Raw genomic sequence first — 22996 nt, forward strand, 5'->3', positions numbered from 1 at the left:
AAATGGAGCGAGCTCTAATGCTCCTGAAATGAATATCGGCGTCTTGACCAAACTCATTTAGAGATCAGTCAGGGTCTTAATCCCTCTCCATAGGGGTGTGTGTTTGTGTCTTTTTCTTATGCCCCCTCTTCCTTTTGGAAGAAGGTAATATGGCTAAATTTGCTTTGCTAATGGGCTTAGCGCAAGCTGTTACAGAGCAGAGTTGACACACAGGCAGCAGCCAGGCTGGGATACCAGTGGCTTTTAATCTGACTCCTGATGGAGTGAAAGGGAGTGTGGGTGATAGTTTACGAGAAATCTGAAGATAAAAGGAGGAGGTTTTACAGCAGGGGGTCGGGGACAAGAGAGTGGAGAGGGAAATCTTTTTTTAGGGGGGCGGGAGAGATAACTTCATTTAAGTTTGGAAAAAGAAAAGATGTCTTTTTTCTAAAGTTTTTAGCAGCTCTGCAATTAAAGTGGCTTTGAGGAAAAAAAGAAAATAATCATGTGCATCGTGATTTTTCACTCTTGAATTGAAGTTTCCAAGAAGTATTCAGAATTCAGTCATTATCTACGATTGTCGGTGGAAAGTTGGGTTAAGTTTCGTAGTCCACAAAACATTTCTGGAGCAAAACAGTGCCGCAGCATTCTCCTAAACAACCAAAGTAGATGGGGACTTGTTTTAAAACGTAAAAAGAAAAGAAAAAAGACATGAAATGGCTCCATACAGCTTGTCCAATGTAATTCAAGTCTACGGAAGCCCAGAGACCCCAAATTGATTCGAAAAGACAAAATTTAGACCCTTGAAGAAACTTCACCTGGACTCATTTTACTCTCCCCTCACGGTTGATTTTGGCTGATGGCTGTTCTTTCTTATAAAATTTTATGAGACCTTACTTTCTTTTGTGTCTTGACAAATAAAGCCATGCCTCTCCGTGAACATGTGCACGGTGGGAGCACACTTCCTTTACCGAGGCATGAGCTACAACCACTGATAACCCGGTGTGTGTGACAGCAGTGTGCCTTCCCATATGCCAGCTGTGGGCAGCTAAACATTATGGGCGCCATATGCGAGTTCACCCTGAGATTACAACACTTGTGCTTACAGCTGACGTCCATAAATGACCGCTTATGATGGCAATTTCCTGTCGCAGCTATCAGTCGAGTCTTCATAAAGCAGACGCCTCGGTCGTGTTGTGCACGCTCTCCTCCACATTATCTAACTTGATTAAAAACTCCAGCTGACAGTGGAGACGGAGGGCTGCAGAGACGGCACCTTGAAAGCCCGAGCTGCTTCGGGTCTCAATACGAGTCACCTAAACCCCGAGACATCAGCCATTCTGGGCCGCTGACCCACAAATAAGAGACTCAGTCAAATCCATTTTGCCCCATGCCTGTCAGCGCTGTGTGTGTTTTAACTCTCTTGAGGGTCATTCCTCCAGTATCTCTGTTAGGCTTCTTATAGAGCATCGAGCAGCACTCACCTCAGATCAGCTCATAACACGTTAAGAGAAAGAGTTCCTGCCTGCAGCTGCTCTGATGGAGTTTCTTACTAAACACAAACAACTGCAGGTTTAGCAGCCAGAGAATTACAGGAGAGGAGCTGCAGAAGAAGGTATTTTATCTTTTTGACTCAAAGCATGAAATCGCTTGAATTTTTAATAATTTTGTCAGGCAGGATTGTCGTTTAGATGCAGATTTATATGATATTCTTAAACACAGGTTATGAAATAGTCTTGATTTAATGCTGATGCCTCAATGTGACTCACGTAAACAAACAAGAATATCAGTGAGTCACTACTTTGAAGACTTGCAGCTCGACTTGACAAATGGAGGAAACAAATGACTTTAGACTCGACCATGACTTGGAAGTTAAAGACTCGTGACTTGACTTTACACTTGATGCCTCGGCTGAGTCGTCTGTGTTCATTTTTGTTTTTAGCTTAGTTTTGTTTGTGTGTCTGTCGAGATTTCACTGGTTAGAAGTGATGTGGAGGGAGTATATTTTTTGGATTTAGAGGAAATTAAGAAATAAATAAAAAATAAAGCTTTTATAAAGTTATTTAGTTTTTGTTTGATTATATTTGTTTAACTAAATATCAATAATTATCATGCAAATTCACAAATTAAAGCTATTTTTTATGGCTGAGTGCTGGGGATGAATTGAGGAGTCTCACAGCTTGAAGAGAAAGCTGCTCTGTAGTCTGGTGGTACAGCAGCAGAACAACTGGCTTTTTTATTATAAGGTTTTATAACGTTGCTAAGAAATGTCGATAACTTTAGCTGCAGCTCAATAAAAATACTTGCCAACACAACACAAATATAATGGAGCATAGGTGGTGATTACCAAATTACATATTTAAAATTTCTTTGAAATTATCCCCCGATTACAACGATAATTACCTCAACATGTATTAAAAATTAGCCCAGCATGGTTTCATAATAATATTCTGCTATTTTTCAAATAATTTCTTTAATATATTTTCAGGAAACTTCAGTCGAGCTTCTGCTTAACTTAACTACAGTTATTAATCTGAGTCTTCGCTATGCATTTTGCAAAAAAAAAAACCAACAACAAAAAATACGTTGCTTCTTTCTTTCACTTGCTTCCTAAACAAATACGCGTGCGGCAGGTGTGCTCATACCGTTTTTGTCCACAGGGGCCGCCAGAATCAACAAAGATTAAAGTTCCTTGTAGCAACTTTAGCTTCAGAACAACTTTTATTGATTTTGGATGTGCTTATGTTAAAGGTGGGGGTGGAGAAGATGAGAGACAAGAGCGAGACACTGGAGACATAGTTCAGGTCCCAGTGACAATCTGATGTTGTCACAGCCCTTGTTTCCGGCAAATCTGCCTATTTTTTCCACAAAGAATCTTTTTATAAACATTTTGCAAAGCTTAAAGGACACGTTTAAAAGTTCATGTCTCTCAGTTCATGTGCATTGACCATGCTCGAAATATAAAAGTTTAATTGGACTTTTCTTGTCTCCCTCGCCTGCAGGCACCAGTTATGTCAAATCCAGCGGGCCCAGTGTATGGATCCCGGATGACAGACGACTCCCTCGCCATCCTGGATCGAAACAGGGTCTCTGGAGAACCCTGGGATCTCGAGGAGACCAAACCGAGCCTCTACCTTTCCTGCTTCGACATGCTCCTCACTGAAGACGCCACCTGGCTGGTGAAAGTGTCCGAGGCCTCCCCGACGCTGGCTGTACCCATGACTCGCATGGAGCCCCAGGAGGAACCAGAGCAGTGCCCCGTCATTGACAGCCAGGAACAGGGACTCTCTCCTGGGCTGGAGGGTCAGGAGGAGGAGCGCTCTCTGGAGCAGGTGCAGAGCATGGTGGTGGGAGAAGTCCTGAAGGACATCGAAACAGCCTGCAAACTGCTCAACATCACCCCAGGTAAGCCGACTTCCACCACACCTGCTGCTGCAGTTTGTCATCTAAGACATATAACTGACAAAGACACAAATCTTTAAAGCACACAGGGAATTTTTTCATCACACAAAAAGAAAATGTTGCCCGTTATTTGCAGCTAAAGGGATACTGAGTCAGACACATTTAAGCTTCTGGATCTCGCACCCAAAATCAACACATATTTGTGTGGATAGTCCAGGAAAGATGACAGTTCAGATAAATCATATCCTTACTGACGCAAAGCCGTGTTTGCCCACTCCAGGATCTGTTTAATCCTGACCTTTGCATGCGTTCTCTCTTGGATTGTGACAGTGATGGTTCTTTCTTGCCATATTAGACGTCGTGTACACAGTCTTAAGGGCGAGGTCTCCTGTTCGTTGAGCAAACAGAGGCAGCATTATGTATTGTAAGGCTTCTGGCTGTCATAAAGCTGTGCAATCCCCAGTCATCTGTTCCACTGATTACAACTGCAGTGGCATAAAAGACTGATGACTTTGTGGTTTCAGTAAATGTATTATGCGTAAAAGTAAGAGGACATAATAAACACTGAAAAAACTTAACTAAACTTGACTTAGCTAGATTCGATATGACTTTAATCTCACTGGAGGTATAACTCAGGTAATTTACTGCAGGGGCAGCTGGGAGTTTTCTCACCTATCTCCTCTCTTAACTCTGTTCTCGTAGACCCTATCGAGTGGAACACAGGGAATGTCCAGAAGTGGCTGCTGTGGACTGAACATCTGTACAGGCTGCCGCACGCAGGAAAGGCCTTCCAAGACTTGACAGGAAAGGACCTGTGCGCCATGAGCGAGGAGGAGTTTCGCCAGCGCTCGCCGCAGTGTGGAGACACGCTGCATGCACACCTGGACATATGGAAGTCAGGTGTGTGTCTAACAAGTTCATCATAGCCACCTGCAGCTCCCACGATGAGTGTATCAACCAGTGATTGAGTGTTTGTAACTTTTAAATGATCATTTTGGGCATTTTTCAACTTGTCTTCATGTATTTATGTACAATATTAGTAGATCTGGATAGACAAGTCAAGTCAATTCTCATTATGTAACCCAAAATCACAAACTTTGCAACCTCACTGGGCTTTTTCAATCCGTGCAGCACACAACATGACCATGCAGAAACAAATTAACAAAATAATTGTCAGAGGAAGAGGTTTAAGCCTTGAATTAATTCAAAATAAACTTTTTTTTAATTGAATTTCTCTCTTCTCTCTTCAGCTGCCTGGATGAAAGAGAGGTGTTCAGTTGGAGACACAAAAACTACCGGTAGGTTTGGTTTCCTGATTTTCTGAATTAAATATTAAATCCATAATAACTTTGAACAGAATCAGGCAAAATGAATCTGTTTTGCACATTTGCATTCTACAGACCACTGGACAGTTTCGTATTTTACTTGACTAAGTAGTGGTAAAATATATTAGACTCTCCTGTCTCCTGGTTAGTTTGGAAACATTAATGGCCTTTCCTCACAATGTTTCGGGCCTTGAGGGATGTGTGTTTTTCTCTGTTAATTAAAAAACTGTGGCCTTAAGGTCCAAATGTTGTTAATTTTTGCTTTGTTGTTGCAGGTGGTGAGGAGCTCTGGTCCGAGGCAGACTCATCTTGTTCAGGTCAGCCCATTCATCTGTGGCAGTTCCTCAGAGAACTCCTGCTGAAACCTCACAACTACGGACGCTGCATCCGCTGGCTCAATAAAGAAAAAGGTATCTTCGTGCTTTCAGCCCCTACTCCACTCACAGTTCAACTACTTTCAGAGCTTAGACCACAACTGAAATGTTAAGCGTTTTTATTGCTTACGCAGAAACTGACACTTCATCCGCCTTCACTTGGTGCACGTCAACTCAAACCTCAAGTGCTTTCAGTATTTACTCATAAACCAAAAGTTCAACTCCACCTTCAGCTTCAAAACTTCAGAACAGTTGTTCACTTTCTTTCAAAAAACTCAGTATGTTCACATACTTCAGCAGCGAATCAGGACGGAGAGCGTGCAAAGTTTTCTTTAAAAAATTCAGACTTTTAAAATTCTTTTTATGATCTTTTTTTATCTAGAAGTTCAAGAAACAAGGGCAGAGACAAGGATGTGGTTGTAATAGCAATTAAACAGCTAAAGAGGAGAGAGGGGTGAAGTCTCCTTATATTCTACTGGAAGAGTCAAAAGAGATACAAGAGAACATAAAACAAAGGCTTAACTGTCATTCTCCCCTCGGTCAATGCAAATAAATTGATAAACAAGAATTAAACATAACGGCTTTACGTCTGCAATCTTTTTGAATATTTTTTTCCAGAGATTTTGTTTGTATTCAGTGTTTTTTCTTCCTCATAAAACATTTGCAAATCAAACATTTAACTTTGAAATCTGCACATCTATTTTTACTTACGAGCAGTCTTCCCCCTTTGTGCCTTGCGCTGGCACATTGCAGGGTTTTATTTCAAATAACTGTCATGTATAGATCAGTGGATCAACGTCAAATTATTGGCAGGATGGACAAGAACAAATAAAACAAGGACCCACTGACAAAACATTCCTCCATAGCGCCATTAGTGGTCAAAAACTCCACAGAGTACCTTTAATCTCAGTGAGACTACTGGTTTAAATAAAAGAAAATCAAGCAAACAACAAAGAAATATGCATGTGAAATGAAAAATGTGACGCTATGTTTATTTTTGTGCCGTTACAAATGTCGACTCTCTTGTGATTCCATCAGGTATTTTTAAAATCGAGGACTCGGCTCACGTCGCGAGGCTGTGGGGACTCAGAAAGAACCGGCCTGCTATGAACTATGACAAGCTGAGCCGCTCCATACGTCAGTACTACAAGAAGGGCATCATCCGCAAGCCTGACGTGTCTCAGAGACTGGTGTACCAGTTCGTTCACCCGGTTTGTGGCAGCAGCATAGCGGGAGGAGCGAGAGGAGGAGATGGAAACCTCCCGAATTAAAAGGACACACTATCTCACCGCCATGCACTTGAAGACCTAACCCGAGATGAAGAGGTGACATGAAACACGTGCACTGACCAACCCCAATGGTACACACTTCCACTGCCAACAGCTGGCAGCTGCTGTATGAAGGCTTATCTGAAGAGACAAAACAAGATGGCTGTCGAGGCTTTTTCCTGCTGCAAAAAGAAACAAAAAAAAAAACAGATTAAAAAACACGAACTGCCTTGTCTTTTGCATGATCTGCCTGTTTATTTTTCCATAATGTGATTCTCAGTTATTCTTTACTCTTTATTTCACCAAACCGTTCGAACCGATCGCTCCACAAGCTTCAGGGAAACGCCCGGCGCTCACTTTGTCTTTCCGTTCTGCTCATGTTGACCACTGTCTCTGTTTGAGTTAGAGCCAGTTTTCCTGACGCAGTTGAAAATGTGGTTAGGATTGTTTTGCTTCTTTTTTGGGTTTGGTCCTCGCTGTTAAATAAACAGTCAGTCAGAGAGGAAAGGCTGTTCTGGTATCTCATCTGCAGACAAAGAGACTTTATTCCTTTGCTGGATCCTCACACCCGGCTGGGACTGTATTGATGCCACTTTAATGTAATATAAGTGATGCATTCTCTTTATATTGTTTGACTGCTGAGGAGCCCTGCTTTCTAAACTGTATATTATACTCTGACATCTGGTTTATACTGCTGTACATGTTGCATTTTATGTTCTGGGTGTTTTATTGTTGAGACCCAAAGTGTTAAAATTGATATAAAATAAATAAATAAATAAATACAGACAAACTGAATGAGGGAATCGTGAGATTGTAAAATGATAAAAATGTGTTTTTAGCCATCTTAGCAGCACTGACAGGGCTCATCTGTTGGTCCAACACTTTTGTCCAGACAGCTCTCAACAACGTCTTGATGGACTGCCGGCGTACAGAACATGTCCAAACTGTTTTTATTTCATTAACCTGGTGCGTCAGAGGATTAATCAGGTCGCCTTTCACGAGTAATTTAGTGTCATTGTACCTTTTTTTGAGTTATGGTTACAGATCCTCTCTCTCCACCTCCCTTCACTTGTATTTTGATGGTAATTTATTTGCCAAAAAAGGGTCAAAACACACAGAAAGCAAAGATAAAGATTGCTTTTTTTTTCACATTTCTATAGATTTCGCGATAATATTGTTATCGTGAAATTCTTTGGCATGTGATTGGACAAACCATCTGTCCATCACCGTCCATCACAGGCTCAATTCAAAACTATCAGATCAACAGGAGAACACTACAGACAGCAGAGCCGGTCGGTTAATCAGACGAGAGACGAGCAGAAACAATTTTTGATATTAATATAATATTATTTAATGTTGAAGCTTCTTACTCTTGTGCTTTTTATTTTCATTTGCCTAAACGTCTGCCTCAGCGAGTAAAGGGTACGCAAGCTTAAAACAGGTTCTCATTAAACTTTATTCCCTGAATAAATGTGTCATCAAGTGTTTGTAGATTCAGTTACACCTCATGTACGATATGAACTTTTATCGGTAGTACAATGATTATGCAATTATTTTTTACGATGTTTTCTTTACTGTTTCAGATCTCCATTGACACTTAATCTCTATATCTCACCACTAACTGCTCTGTTGTTTTTAAAACTGGTTTTAAAATGTGATAATTGCTCTTTTTCCGAGGCGGGCAAGAGGTTTGTTCTGCCAAGAAAAGATGGCCTCGAGCTACACTGAGCGGTTTTGTCTCTCAGGTTGTACCTTTCAGTCAAAGAGTGGAAGTTAAACGTATCCCTGTTTTGATTGCGCGGAGATAAATCTCACTGTGCCCCCTGTTTACATGACGGATCAAGTGGGGTTAAGATGTCAGTCTTCAGGTGAAAGGATACGATCATTATAGTTATCAGCACCATGGCGATGGGGTAAAACACATTCAGGAGATTACAGCAATTACAGACTTGTAGAGGACAAACAGGGTTTGGTCTGTGGGTAGGATGTATTAATGTATTAATAGGCCTCACCCGTCACTTCACCGCAGCTCACAACAACAAAAACTGTCCACCTTTCAAAGATGAGTCTGAGCCAACAAACACTCTCACTGTAGGGAGGGGCGGCTGTGAATACTATTAAAACAAACCTGTCCTGAAACATTTACAATACTCACATTTAGTCAGGGATACTGGGATCTGAGTGCATATGTGCTTGTGTGTGCATGGATATACGATAAAAGTCAAATGAAATGTGTTGCGTTGCTATTGCGGAGCAGAAATATTCACAAAACACTAAATAAAACAAAATTTCAGATATGTCACAACATAAACAATCACTAAATATCTCTTAAGCCAATTTTCCACGCACTGTCCTGTTCCCTCTTCCTTTTGAAATCAGATGCATTGCTTTGCATCATATGAAACATTGTACAGAGTTTACATTCATCAAGACTGGTTTCTGACTGAGCAACTGTAGCTGCAGCAGCTGTTACTTCTGATTCTTCAGCAATAAATCATCCCAAAAAGTGACAAAATGATGAGCGCAGACAGAAAACACCTGAACCTGAGCCGCCTTTGGTTGTTCCAGACATTTATTCACGTTCCCGACGTACACGTTCTTTATCGTACTTTTGTAAATAAACACGCTGTCACGCGTATACGACAACCTGAACCTCGTCTGGAGTCTCATCTTCTGTCGCAGTCTGAGAGCACAGATCACTTTGTTAGTAGGATAATTAATAATAGTCGGCTGTTACGTCACCTCTCATCATCCAAGTGGCTGCTTCCTTTCTAACTAACTGGAGGGGAGTTGCAGGTTTTAAGACTCTGTGTGGGAGTGTCCTGACAGAGTCGTTAAGGACACATCGCTGAGTTTGCAATGGTTAACTACAGAAAAACTACTTGAATCACTTGTGAATGTTGTTGAAACTACCAGCCAGCTGCTGCTAAATGTATCTAAACTTCTCTGAGCAGTCCCGGTGTTTGGTACTGTGTCAATGTCAAAATCCCTGTGGACCGATTGGAGTACATTCAGATCACCTGTTGTGTTCAGACTGGCTCCTGAGTAATGATTGAGAGACGCTTGGGGGGCATTCTGCTCAGAGCCAATCAGGGGGTGACGACACCCTTTCATTAAAAGCTTACAAGAGGTGAGGTTTGCAAAAAAAAAGTCCCTCTTTCTGTGCCTTACAATAACCTGATGCCTCCAGGTTTCTTTTGTTGTTTATCTTCTACTGAACTCCTTCATACACTTTAAATTACTTTCCTCCATCACTGAGAGGCATTAATATGTATTAATGAAGAGGCAGCTGTGTGATTTTGGTTCCCAAGTAAATATTTCTTTGTGTTTTTATGTGTTTTGTTACTGGTTCTCATGCTTCCTCCTGCAAGTATCACCACATACTGGTTTAATTACATGTAGTTCACGACTCCCAGCACTGTAGATGGATTTTGTTTTTTTTAATGCACCACCCCACTTCAAAACGTAGCCTGCTTGAGATCTTACAACAGTTAAAAGGTTGTATTTTTTTTTGTTTGTTGGAGAAATGTCTTCATCAGCAATTTGAATAAGTTGATTACCTTCAAATAAGTTATTACCGCACAAAGAAACAAGGCTTATCATTAAAGTCCTGATGACTGAAACTCAATGAACCTGAAGGCAACCCGAGGGCCTTCCCCACCTGCGAGAATTGTGATGGTCTGCTGACGGGCAGCAGGTGTGCTGATTGAACTGTCTGATTCTCAAAGATTGTGGTTGTTCCTGAGAATCTGACTCACAACACGATTCACGTGCCACATTTCTTCAAGGCTGCATGACAAAGAGCTGAATGTGGTCACTACTGCCCTCTACTGGCAGACTGTGTTACTGAGTCAGACCCAGGAGGAAACAGCAGATGGGAGCTGCAGCCTTAACCTTAATTTAAGTCTTTCTCAGACTAGATTAAAGGTGAGGAGGCTCAGACCGTCACCGCTAAATACTTTGATCAAATTAATGTAAAAGGGGGCCAGCACTTAACTTTAGATATTTGGACACGTGATCACTGCTGTCTGAGGAAATGTATTTAAAAACATCTAAAAAGTAAAGAATCAATAATAATTTAGTTTGGAGCCTGGAGCCGCTTCATCGACATCATTTATTCATGTTCTGTTAGAGATCCCCTGAGCTATATACATTTACATTTTGTTGTTTGAATATATGCACATTTCATTAGGAAAACTGAAAACTAATGTATCTAACGTAATGAACTGTATTTTAATTTTGAAAAAGGGAACATTTATAGATGCTTACTGAAAGTCAGCTTCTTTTAAATTCAGTTTATGATTATGTAATCATCGAAATTAAATCTACAAAAAGGCTTGAAATGTTTAATTTTATGTGTAATGAATCTAGAATATACGGAAGTTTCACTTTTTGAATTCAATTATGGAACAAAATCAACTTTTCCGTGATGTTTTGACTGGTCTAAATACGTTAGGCGTCTGCATTTTGTCCTTGTAGGGCAGAGTCAAAGTCTCTTGTGTCACAGTGTTCTGATGACATCTTTTTATTTTTTGCGTATGCAGATGAACAGGCACTACAGTTTGGAAAGTACAGCACTATGCTAAAGAAAAGAGAAAGCCCTCTAAAGTTCTCTAAAAGGTTTTCCTCAACATTGCAGATCAATGTTTTTTCCAGCAGACAGAAAAGAAAAAGGAGCATTTGAGTATTTTCTTTTTTTTTTTTTAAACATGACTTTAACCGTCCTTCAGTGTATCACAGGAGTTTCACAGTGGACGCTGCAGCTGTAGCTTTTACACACTTTAACAGTACACTTGTTAACAGTCCCATTCTGTTTTAAAATACAGTTAAAAGTCCGTCGAGAGGCTGAAGTCTTTAAATTCATTTCATCTTCGGACAAAGAGGGCCTGCGTGTCGCGTCAGTGTAAACTGAGCTGGATGAGCCGGAGTCAGATTCTGTAGAAGCGTGCTCTTTTTCACTTTGTTGGACGTGACGGCTGAGAGTCTTTGGAGTGGCAGAGGTGGAGGATTTTTAGTAAGGCAATATTGATTTCACCCGTCTGAGTCCACTGCTAACAAGGAGCAACACTTTTTAAAAAGTATACACAAGCATAAACACAGCACAAGAGACGATTCCCTCCTGGACCTTCTTTTTTTTTTTTTTGTTAAATGGACTTCTCTCCTGCAGCAGAGAAGGCGGTCGTCTCATCAATATTTCAGAGACGGATCCTCTTTCTGCTTTCTTGTGCAGAGCTCGTCGCAGCTTTCTCTGTCTGCGTCAGTAAGAGAACACCCGCCTCCCTCATCGACGAGGGTGTAGTTTTCACCAACACCTGTGGTAACCAGGGGTAACAAATCTATCTCGTATAACACGTACTGTACCGCCACATGCACTCATACTCTTTGTCTGATTCAGATTTTCTGATTAAAACAAAATATTTAACTATAAAGACGTGTATAGCCGATATTTAATACAGCGTGTGTTTTGGTACACAGTGAAACCGACCCATCAGGACTATGTCACGCAACGCAAATCATCCCGATAAAGAGTTTTAATTCGATCGAGAAACTGTCAATAATTTGGTGGAAACGAATCGAGGACATGCACTGGATCGGTTCAGATCAGAGCGATAAACAGTGTGTGGGAGCATCAGCATGCACATAATCACAGAGATAAGAGCTGGAAGCTGATAATGCCGAGTCAATGACACTCACTCAGGGTAAACAAGTCTTACTGAATGCAGGGATTAAAAAAATAAATAAAAACCCTGGTCGCGAAATGAAGCTAATCTCCATACAAAACAGCTCTGAGTTTATATTTCCGAGCAGGTTCGGCTCTTGGCGCCTGCATTATTAACACAGTAAAGAGAAACAGGAGAAACTAAACGACAGGTAATAGTTATAACAGGCACCTTGTTAGAGACAGGTGGGACAGCGGAGGTTAATGTAAACAATCCTTTTTTCCATTTCAAAGAGAAGCTCTGCTCGGCGACTTTTATCTCGTTTCAAAAAATGCTAATTCTGTGACATGCTGTGGAGCGCAGCAGGAAAACCACTAAAAGCATTAAAGGAACAGTTCACCCAAAAATGAAAATCCATCATCATCTGAATTTCTGACTTTCCATCCATGTCCATGGAAAAGTCGGGTGAATTTTTCGTAGTCCCCAAAACATTTTTGGAGCTTCAGCGTTGCAGCATTCTCCTAAACAACAGAAGTGGATGGGGACTTGTTTTAAAACGTAAAATACAACCAAAAAAATAACATAAAATGGCTCCATACAGCTCGTCTGCTGTAATCCAAGTCTCCAAAAGCCCCTAGATCCTAAATTGATTTGAAAAGACGTCATTTACACCCCTTTTAAAGCAAAAATCTTCAGTGTAGCTGCTAAGCTAAAAGCATTAGCGCGCACCATTGACTTATAATAAGATCTGGATCCAGTGTCGAAGGCAGAGCCCTTTTCATTCCTTTAGAAAGCTGTTCAGTGGCGTTTTGAAGCCAAAAAACCTCGACTTCCCAGATATGAAAATACCTCGATCTTCCGTGTTGTGCGGCCCATAGAGCATGCGCCCTAGACACTTCCTCCTACCGAGCCTCAGTAACGCTGTTTTGCTGTGAAGCTCAAGAAATGTTTTGTGGACTACAAAACTTCACCTGACTTTTCCATCAGCATGAAGGTGAGGTCATTTTACACATTTTCCTGTAAAGGAACAGATTGACATTGTGGGAAATATGCTGAGACGAGGAGAGTTAACACAAGGAGATTGATACCACTCATCTCTACACACTAAATATGAAGCTAGAGCTAGCATTCAGTTGGCTTAGCATCGTTCTCTCTGTATTAAACAAAAGAGATATAACTATTACATTTTTTTGGGCTTTAGAGATTGATAGGGTTGATTTTGTTACCTTCAGGCGAGCCAGGCTAGCTGTTACTCCCTGTTTGCAGTATTGAGGCTAAACTAAGCTAAGCTAAGCTGTTGACTGTAGCTTCGTATTTACTGTACAAAGAAGAGAATGATATCAATCCTCTTTTCTAACTCAAGACGAAATGGAAGCCTATTTCCCGAAATGTTGAACTTTTCCTGAAATGCTAAACATGTAAATATTTCACAAAGAAAAGAAAACACTGTATCCAATGAGAACACAACTGTACAAGCATCCAGACTGTAAAAAAAGATTAAAATATATACATGAAATGCACAATGCATAGCTCATTCTCACTATCCAGGCACAACCGATGAAACCATATCAATATTATGATGAGAGTAAAATACTGTATGGCGTGTTAGCATCACATCTGAAATCAAACACAGCTACACACAAAAGAGGCTATAATATGTTGCTTCAGTTTGCAGTATTTGGAGATGATGATGTGATCCTGAACAGTCCTCTCTGTGATGAGTGCTGAGATGAAGACACTGTGCCCGACAGCAAGAGGAAGCTTTGCTTTCAAGTCTCTGGCAATGTGCAGGTATGACCGGACGGTTCAGTCTGGGTTTGCCCTCGGATGACACAAGCGTCCTCAGCCGGAACAGTTAGATCGGCTCCACGTAATTGGCCGGGTAAAGACCCAGCTGGCCGCTGTCTAGGCGACCTTTACACCAGCCCTGCTCATCCTCCTCCTCCAGCTTCGTCAGCTCGTCCCCTGTATCAGAGAAAGGACACAGAAATGTACAACAGGAGGACATCGTGTCAGACAGTTCTAATTGTTGTAATACAAAGTCAAAGTTAACACGGATTTTATAACTGTCAGCAAGAAGATTAAAGGAATACTCCACCAAAAACCCATGTTTTCACTATCAAACATTTGCCCCATAATAAAACTTTTAAAGACATAACACTAAAGGCATCATCAAAGGCAACCCTAACCCTTGGCGGACCATGCTCATACAGTATTTCTTGGTCTCGTCCATAATTTAAGCCTTTTTGAAAAGGAGTGGGGCTTTAGTCGCAGAGATTCTGGTAATGAAATCTGTTTCTCATCCACTTTTTTATACCTTAGGTATTTTCTTAAAGGTCTCAGTAAAAGCGACACATACCTTTTTCAAAGATTTTTACAGCCGCAAGTAGAAAAAACAATTACGAAATGCAGGCTCGAACCCTCCGACCATTGTCATTCTTATCGAGATAATCACCTCTTCTCACTCAGTGGAGAGAATGACTTTCCCTCTGTGTCTCTTTGGGGAATAAATACTGGGATTATTTTATATTTTTCTTTGTTTTATTTTGTTCGATCCCTTTATCATTATGAACTGTACCTGTGCCCTACTTTTACTGATTGTGCAGTGATATCCGAGACCTCATCTGTCCTATGTTCTATTCTTTTAATATCAATGACATTCTGCAACAGTATATTGAATTTAATATTGAGGCTTTTCTCCGTGGAGACTGTGTTCTTCCAGTGCCTGCTTCTGTTTATTACAGTAATCAGACAGGTACGTCTGTCTCTGGTCAATCTTGAGTATTGTATAAATAGTTTGACATTTTGCAAAGAAGGCGAATATGCTTGCTTGCTGAGTCAGATGAGAAGATAGATCCCACTCTCTAATCTGTCCGTTAAAGATGATATAACAGCTGGTTATCTTAGCTTAGCATAAAGACTGGAAACAGGGAAACGGCTCACAAAATAATTGCCATAAAGCAATCCTTCTTATTGATTCTTAAGTGTTTCTTTTGTCTCATGAAGTATTTATTGTGATATCACCCAACCTAAGTGCTAACAATTCACTCCTAACTTATGTTTTTGCCAAAATATGGCTAAAAAAACAGCTTCTGTTTGTTGTCGGTGCATGTTTATCCTCGTCACACCGACTACATTTGCTGACATTGACAACAAAAAGTTAGTGGATATTTTTTGGTAATCCCTGATGTTGTTGATTCAAGGATTCAAAACAGTTACAGACACTCAAAAGACTTTACTGTGGAGTTTTCCTCTGACATTATGTACCGTACGCGTCGTACATAACTGTGCTGACAGGGATTCACTGTAAGAGACTTTTGATCCTTTGACTGTCGTGCTCACCTGATCTGAAGCTGAGCTCGTCCTGCTCCTGGCCGTCGTAGTCGTACAGCGCTCTCACTCTCACACCTTTGCCCACATCTTCGTCGAAGGGGTTCGATCCTCCGTTGGTGTCGTTGCCTGAGTTCGGAGCTGTCTGGTCCTCGTCCGACCACTCGGTGGAGGCCGTGAACGCCTGGTTCTTCTCGTAGCTGCTGACACTAAAGATTACACATTTCAGTCAACATTGATTTTTCAGTCTTACCAGAAAATTGTTATGATGTTCTTATACTAATTCTGCTGTGACTATGTGTCTGTTTTATGGTGTTTTAGTGTTGTAGTTTGTTGTGAATCATTTCTTCTATCACTGCTCATAACACTATTGTCGCAGTGAAGCTTATTTATACTTACTTATTTATAAAACACTTTTAAACAAAACAAAATTCCTTGCAAAATGATATGAATACAAACAAATATTAAACATTTACCAGACACCATACAGGAAGGTATACAAAGATAAATTGATGATTTGAGAATGTTACGACAAACATGTAGGAGAAGATCTAATAAGAGCATCTATTAAATAAGTCAATAAATATATTTGTGTTTAATTTTACCTTCCCCGGTCTCCAGCTTGAGCGTGATCTACTGCTGATGAGACGTTGGTCAGCATGACTCCATCACTGCTTTTCTTTGACTTTTCTTTCTTGGAGATGTTATGACTCAGGTCATGGTTGTATTCCTGAAAAACACGAGGCGAAACCTGTTAACTTTGGATCGCAAATCCACTTTGCAAAATGCTTAGCTCTCCATCTGGAAAGAGTATTTGTTTGTATTCTTTGTCTTCATCGCTACTTTTAAACTAAAAGGTGTAACATTAAAGGGATAGTTCAACTTTTTGGGAAAAATGCTCCCCATCTCCTGTCGAATAAGTAATTTCCTAGAGTATTGACTTTACTGTGAGGAAAAAAAAATCTATGTGGCAATTTATCATATTGTTTCCTCTTATGATGCATTACTGATACAGTGGCACTACAATGCAGTATAAAAAAAAAATGATTTCCTGCTTTTTGCATGTATCGTGAGTTACTCTGTGATTCCCATCTTTAGTGAGGAGGCACCAACAGAGACTAATACTGGCCAAGAAATAGTCTAGAACATAACATATTCAGATTAAACAAATGAGATATCACATGTAAATTAGCTGTTTCCTCATGTCAACAGTCTTAATGATAAGCTAATCTAACCAGCTGTTACTGTAGCTGTAACCTCATTAGGGTATAGACATGAGAAAAGTGTCAATATTGTCATCTAACTCTCAGTAAGAATGCAAATAAACGCATTTCCCAAAATGTCAAATTATCCCTTTTAATGATTGGACAGTAGAGGAGAATGCTGCAGGTCTCCAGTGCTGATAATGTCTTAACCCTGTAGCTAGTTATTGTGTTTCTGTACCTCAAAATGTGGCCAGTTCATATGCATGCCAGGGCCGTGAGTGTTGCTGAACCACTTCAGATCTTCCTGTGCGCTGGCTGATGTGATGGTGCGTTCAAGTTCTCTGTACACTGTAGCATAACTGTGAGAAGACAGCGAGGGTTTAGCGTACGGCTAACGATTGGCTTGTGTCTCGTGATGTTAACTGTTCAAACGTCTCAAACCTTTGGTCTTCTGTGAGGTTGAGGTGGCGTTTGACGTCCAGCAGCACCTCCCTGAGGAAGCTCAGCCTCTTCTCTTCAAACTCCTGGCACTGGTCGAACACCTGCTCCATGTTTTCCATGTAATTTGGAGTGCACTTACTCAGCTCATCCAGGGCTTTCTCATACTTCTCCTTGGCCTACACACAAGAAAAAAAAGACTCTTAACAGCCTGAAATATTGATGATATATAATGTGTCACTCTCAAGTAGGGCTGAATAATGTTTTAAAGGCACATTTCTAGTCCACGTGTTGCTGTTTTTCAGTTCTGTGGTCAAACGTGAACCCCATTAACCTCGGATGGACTATCAGTGCGTATTCAAGCACAAGAAACAATCTAAGCTCAAGAGTGTAAAGGTTAAGGCCGTCAAAGCAGAGAACAGCTAATGTTGGAGTCGTGAGGGAGAAACACAGAGGGGGAGGTGTGGTATTCAGTCACACATTAACAGTGCTATGCTGACTACAGCTACGACACGTTAATAACACTTAATAACACCCAGGGTGCAGAGGAACCAGCTCTACGTCTCAAAATAGCCTCTGAGCTGATTTGCTTTTGGCTTGATTGTGGAAAACAACATTTGCATAATGATGATCCCCAGCAGGCCTGTTGGAGCTGCAGCAGCTGATGTTCTCACCTTCTGGGAGTCCTGTTTGCACTTGTCCACCTTCTCGGTGAGTTTCTTCTGCTGGTCGGCTGTCACAGAGGCCTCTCCCTTACTGTTGGCCTCCCTGATGGAAGCCAGCTTCTCCTCTTTGCAGGCCATGTGATAGGACTTCTTAGCAGCCTCGAGCTAAAAGAACAAGATGACATAAAGCACGTGTGTTTTGTAAATCAACACATACGAAAAATATACACAAGCATGGAATCGTCATTTATTAAATCCCCATAAATAAATCAGGGCTGAAACTAATCAAAAGTCCCCCTGGGTAACAAAAAATATGTCTGTCCCTATTGGCATCTAGTCATGCGGATCTTATAAGTTTTATGTGTGAAATATCTTCTGCAATCGCAGTTCAACTTGAGGGGAAAATAATTTCCTTAGTGCTCGAGTCACTGAAAAAAATATCTTGGAAAAACTCAACAGCACTACGTCTTCTCAGACACAATGTCCCGGTTACTGTTGACTTGTGTTTCAATTTTTCAAAGCTGTCAGCACCCCAGATTCAATCTGTGGCAGTCTTAAATATCGATATTTCAAAACTTCTGCAAATAAAACTTTTTTTTGATTATTTGGTTGAACTGACCCTTTGAAATGAGCTAAATGGGTCTAAAAATGTGTCTACACCTGAATGGATGAGTAAAAACACACACGTCCTCACCTCCTTTAGCTTTTTGGCCCAGGGTTTCTGGGCCTTCTTGAAGCCCTCCTCTGCCTCTTTGGTTTCCTTGAATCCTCCCATCATCTGTTTGTGGTACAAGTCTTTCTGCCAGTTCTTCACCTTCTCAAAGTCCTCGTTCATCAGGTTGTTCTTCACATCCTGGTGAAGCTCGCTCACCTTCTCCGCCTCCGTCATCATCCCCACCCAAGCTCGCTCTACTGTGCCGTACTGAGGCCCTGCAGGAGGAATGAAGGGCAAGTAAGTCAAGTGAAGCATTAGATAAAAAAAAACAAACATATTTGTTATTTAAAAGAAAACTGCTCACCTCTGTCGACCAGTTGTCTCCATCTCTTGGACCACTCGGTCAGTTGCTGGGCGTAGGCTTTCTCAATTTTGGCACGCTCCTGGATGCAGTTCATCAGGTCACTGCAGAGCCGGTGACCATCGTCAATCCGCTTCACTGTACGCTTGTAGTTCCCGACCTTAAAACATAAAAACAACAAGTCATTTTTTGTGTTCTCTGAACAGTGAATTGTTTTAAGCCTCTGGGCGTGCCCTGGTACTTAACTTGGGGTCAGATTTGGATTCAACGAAACATAGCTTCTCAAATTAAATATATTACGAGAATAGGTTGACATTATGGTCCATAAGCTTTGTTGAATTGTCAATACATAATACAAGTTTGTGTAATGAAATTTCTGCCTGTAATTCCCAAGCTACATCCACACAAAAAACAAAAACTAAACAGACTAATTAATAAACAATAATCAAGTTATAACAATGGATGAGTTCAGGGCCTCACAGCCTGAGGAAAGAAGCTCCTCTGTAGTCTGGTGGTATGGTAGCAGATACTTAAGCCAGACTTTTGTTCGTGGAGAAAGAAAGAAATTTGAGATTTCTGCTCATTTTTAAAAACCCTTCTGCTGCTTTGAAAATTAAGAGGTGACTAAGAGTTGCATCTTGTTGGAATAAATGGTTTCAGAAGGCGTTATGGTTGTATTATGTTCCTGAGAAAAGTGCTGTAAACTATATTGCTGTTTAAAGAGATCATCGCGTGCAGGAGGTGCCACCTTTTAAAAGGGACTTTTCTCTCAGCCTGCAGGTGATGCATTGAACAAGCAGGAGGGAACAGCAGGGAAGAGACCGCTGCTGTGTGTGGAGTTACGCAATGAAAGCAGAGGGTGGGTTATTGTCATATAATTTACAACTCTACATGGACGCAGGAGCAGAAACCTCCCATAGAGTTCTGAGCTTTGCCCAGAGACTGAGAGAGAAAGAGAACTTGGATAAAATCCCAGCTTACTGCGTTTATTTTACACCTTTGTTGCAGAGAAAAAAAAAGGACTGTATCTTTGCTGAATGTGTGATCGATGTTTACCCTGAAAATGGCACTCAACAACTCTCGAGTGTGGACTAAATGAAAGCAGCAGGAGGACAAATGATTGTATTCCACACCAGCCCTCCTCTTCAGCAGCAGCCAGCCGAGTCAGCGATCAGCAGGCAGCACTGCAGCAGCTCTACTGTAATGCACCGACTGACTGTGATGTAGTGACCGTGTGCTGGAAACAGGCACCTTTGCTGCTCCAGCTGATTCCTGAGCACGCTGCCCGGCTGGAGGATGAAAACACAGCCGAGTCTGAGAGGAAATTACAATACATAAACCCTGAATGTGTGATGGGATGATTCGTCTTTTCTGTCTCAAATACTCGCTGAGTCCATCCGTCACACATACAGTATCTAAACATGCCGTGACATGGGAGTCAATATTATCTGTAGCTGAAGATGTGCCAAACATTTTTCCTGGTTTGAACACTGCGAATAGTCACCAGCTCTCATATATAATGAATGGACTTCCAGGAACTTGTTGCTCGAATTACTGGAGGCTTTTTGTGCTCAGAAACGGTTGTTGAAATCCAGTCCAACGTATCTAGTCATCTAGACCAAAACAATACATCAATTATTCAATCAACAAAATAACAATCTGCCAATATTTGGTTAAATGATCGGCTGAGTTGATTTACAAGCAAACATTTCCAAGTTCCAATTTCTCTGTTCTGGACTGGTCAGACAAAAGAGAAACGAGCCTGTGGGTCAGGACACAGTGTGGCTCCTCTGCTACTTACACTCCACATATTATTAACCTGTCATCAAAAATGAAATACTTAGGTACTCCTGTAACTCCCTTTATGTGGGATCAACAGGTCGCCTCTGTCCTGCCTGACATTGGCCCAAAATGCGGCTGCCAGGCTCCTGATTGGTTCCAGGAAGAGGGACAATGTTACTTAATTTCTAGCCTCCCTCCACTGGCTTCCAGTATGCTTTAGGATTGATTTTAAGGTTGGGCTGTTTGTTTTGAAAGCCCTAAATGGACTCACCCCATCTTATATCACAACCCTTTTAAGCCCTTATGCTACATTCTAGCTCCTCTTCAATTTGTGACATTTAGTAGATGCACGCCTGTCTGCTCTTCCTATCTTTAAACAGGAGCCAGAATGAGTGGATGAGTCAAGTTATGAAGTACATTAAAAACCCAGAATGGTGTAGCTGTCAATGCTTTGGTACGAGACAGATACAGTAGTTACTCGCCTTTAACAAGCTCAAGAACCTAGTTATGTAGAAGCTAACTTCAACCACAGAGGCTCAGGCCTCTTTTAGAAAAAAATTGTCTACTCTGTGCTTAAAAACTGTCTGCACAGGAATGGAGGTTCGTTTTAACTGAAATGTTGAATTTGGTGATTTCAAATGTGGCTTGTCATAGAGCAAAAAAGACAGCATGAAGTCAGGTGGTGCTGCAAACAGAGTCATCTCTAATATGAGCTGTAGCAGGAGAGAAACAAAGCCATGAATGTGCTGGGAAAAAAAAATTACAGCTCACAAAAGAGACATCAGTGCCATTGGAGGAGGCAGAGTGCCACTTCAGAGTCCTCCACAGATATAAAAAAAGTGGAAATCATATGTGAGAAGTCCCTGATGGCTACAATGAGCGAGTAACCATTTACTGGCTTTACCAAAAGAGTACATCATTAGTTTTTAATTGTTGCGCTTATTTTACCAGTTGCATATTGGCACCGAAGCTGTCGTGAGTGCCACCAGCAGATCTGTGCTGGCTCAGAGATCGGTGATCGATCGCACTTCGACAAATCCTGAGCTCATGCGTTTTCGTGCGAGCCTCTGCCCACACACAGTTGATAAACGAGGCCCCTCATCGTTCCTCTCACCTCCCAGGGGAAGCAGGTTCATTGAGAGTTCATCACTCGGCAGCGTCAGCTCCGACTAAGGTTTAATCTGTCATAGACTGTTCCCTGCTGTCTCACCTCCCAGAAACTGTCTGTGGTCTCCTCCTGAATGGCGGACTCGTCGTAGGCTCCAGACATGGTCCCAGATTTGGCAGGATGGCTTCAGGCTGTGGCGGTCTGCAGCAGAGTAACACTCCTCATGCACTGCGAGAGAAAACGAGCACAGACGAGTGTAAACAGAGATAAACATGCTAATGAGCTGCAAGGCGCTGTCGAATAAGGTGACTCGGGCTACATTCACTACAATAATCATACACGTTTAACTTGAACACGTGCAGTTATGACGCTGTCGTTTTAAACAAGCTTGTGCGTTTCAGCTCATCACGCACAGATTGAATCCTTTTTCCTGCAGCTAATGTGATCACGACATCATAGTCTTAATCTCAATACTTTGTTTATGCTCTTTCACGGATTTTAATGTGGATGTAAAATGATTATGTAAAAAGAAGAAGGCAGTTGGCATTAAAGGTTTATGCATGAGATTATTAACCACACATTTATAACATTAACTGCTTTTAAAGAACAATAGATAACACCACTCTACGGCTGACAAACAAATGGCATATTCATTGCTGAAATCAACCTATGAAATATTGTCGAGGGCCGAAACTAACCAACAACTATTTTCCTGCCAATTGTTTTTCAATTAATTGTCTAAAAAATGTCAAAAAACTGTGAAAAATGCCACACTTTCCTGAAGATCAAGATGATGTCTTCAAATTGCTCATTTCATCTGTCCAACAGTCAAAGAACTAAAAATATTCAATTTACAACATTGGAAAATTCTCAACTGATAAGCTGGAACCGATGAATGTCTGGCATTTAATTTAATAGTAGCTATTAATTTTCTTTTGAACAACTGCAATGTCAAATTTAAAAGTTGACTTTGCTTACGAAAAGTCAGGAAGCCGATTACCTCAGAATTGACAAGCAGACGACAAAATTTCAGTTGCACAAGCTAAAAAGTTTAAACAACTTAAAATTATAAGTGTTCTTCACTGGGTAAATCGGTTTTTGTCACTTTGTCAGATTCTACAGTGTAATAAACTAATCCATAATATGTCAGTCAATCTATTAAATAGTAAGAAAATAGTAAAAAAAAAAAAGTTCCCTTGATATATTCGAGAGCTCAAGGTAACACCAGTCAACAACAACAGTCTGAAAACATTTATATTCAATAAATGATGATATAAAATGGGAAAAAACTGCATTGAATTAAGTGTTTTTGCTCTGTGAAAAGTTGAGCAAAGTCAGCTTTAATTTAATCTTCCTTAAATCAAGAGAATTACGCCAACAATCACAACTAAAGCTGCAATGATTAGACGATTACTACAATGCAGTACTGAGTTCCCTCCCCAGA

The 22996-nt window shown here is 41.0% G+C and overlaps 2 protein-coding genes across 2 annotated transcripts in view; one reads left to right on the plus strand and one right to left on the minus strand.

Annotated features, from left to right (window-relative positions):
* The first annotated feature begins 3026 nt into the window (after positions 1–3026).
* Positions 3027–6351, plus strand: spdef (SAM pointed domain containing ets transcription factor). Its single transcript, XM_073467631.1, has 5 exons — positions 3027–3384; positions 4084–4281; positions 4632–4679; positions 4982–5116; positions 6119–6351. Exons 1-5 carry the CDS (start codon positions 3027–3029, stop codon positions 6349–6351), a joined length of 972 nt encoding a protein of 323 aa, XP_073323732.1.
* A 7285-nt stretch (positions 6352–13636) lies between these two features.
* The window catches only part of pacsin1b (protein kinase C and casein kinase substrate in neurons 1b), a 30283-nt gene continuing 20923 nt past the window's right edge, over positions 13637–22996 (minus strand). The window contains exons 2-10 of the mRNA XM_073468793.1: positions 21655–21780; positions 18666–18822; positions 18341–18576; positions 17656–17811; positions 16985–17160; positions 16782–16902; positions 15944–16068; positions 15351–15547; positions 13637–13973 (exon numbers count right to left, since the gene is read on the minus strand). Of these exons, the coding sequence (XP_073324894.1) occupies positions 13864–13973; positions 15351–15547; positions 15944–16068; positions 16782–16902; positions 16985–17160; positions 17656–17811; positions 18341–18576; positions 18666–18822; positions 21655–21714 (1338 nt within the window). The 5' untranslated portion in view covers positions 21715–21780 and the 3' untranslated portion in view covers positions 13637–13863. The remainder of the gene's footprint in view (positions 13974–15350; positions 15548–15943; positions 16069–16781; positions 16903–16984; positions 17161–17655; positions 17812–18340; positions 18577–18665; positions 18823–21654; positions 21781–22996) is intronic.

This window comes from Pagrus major, chromosome 6 (genome assembly GCF_040436345.1).
Source record: "Pagrus major chromosome 6, Pma_NU_1.0".
NCBI classification, from domain to species: domain Eukaryota; kingdom Metazoa; phylum Chordata; class Actinopteri; order Spariformes; family Sparidae; genus Pagrus; species Pagrus major.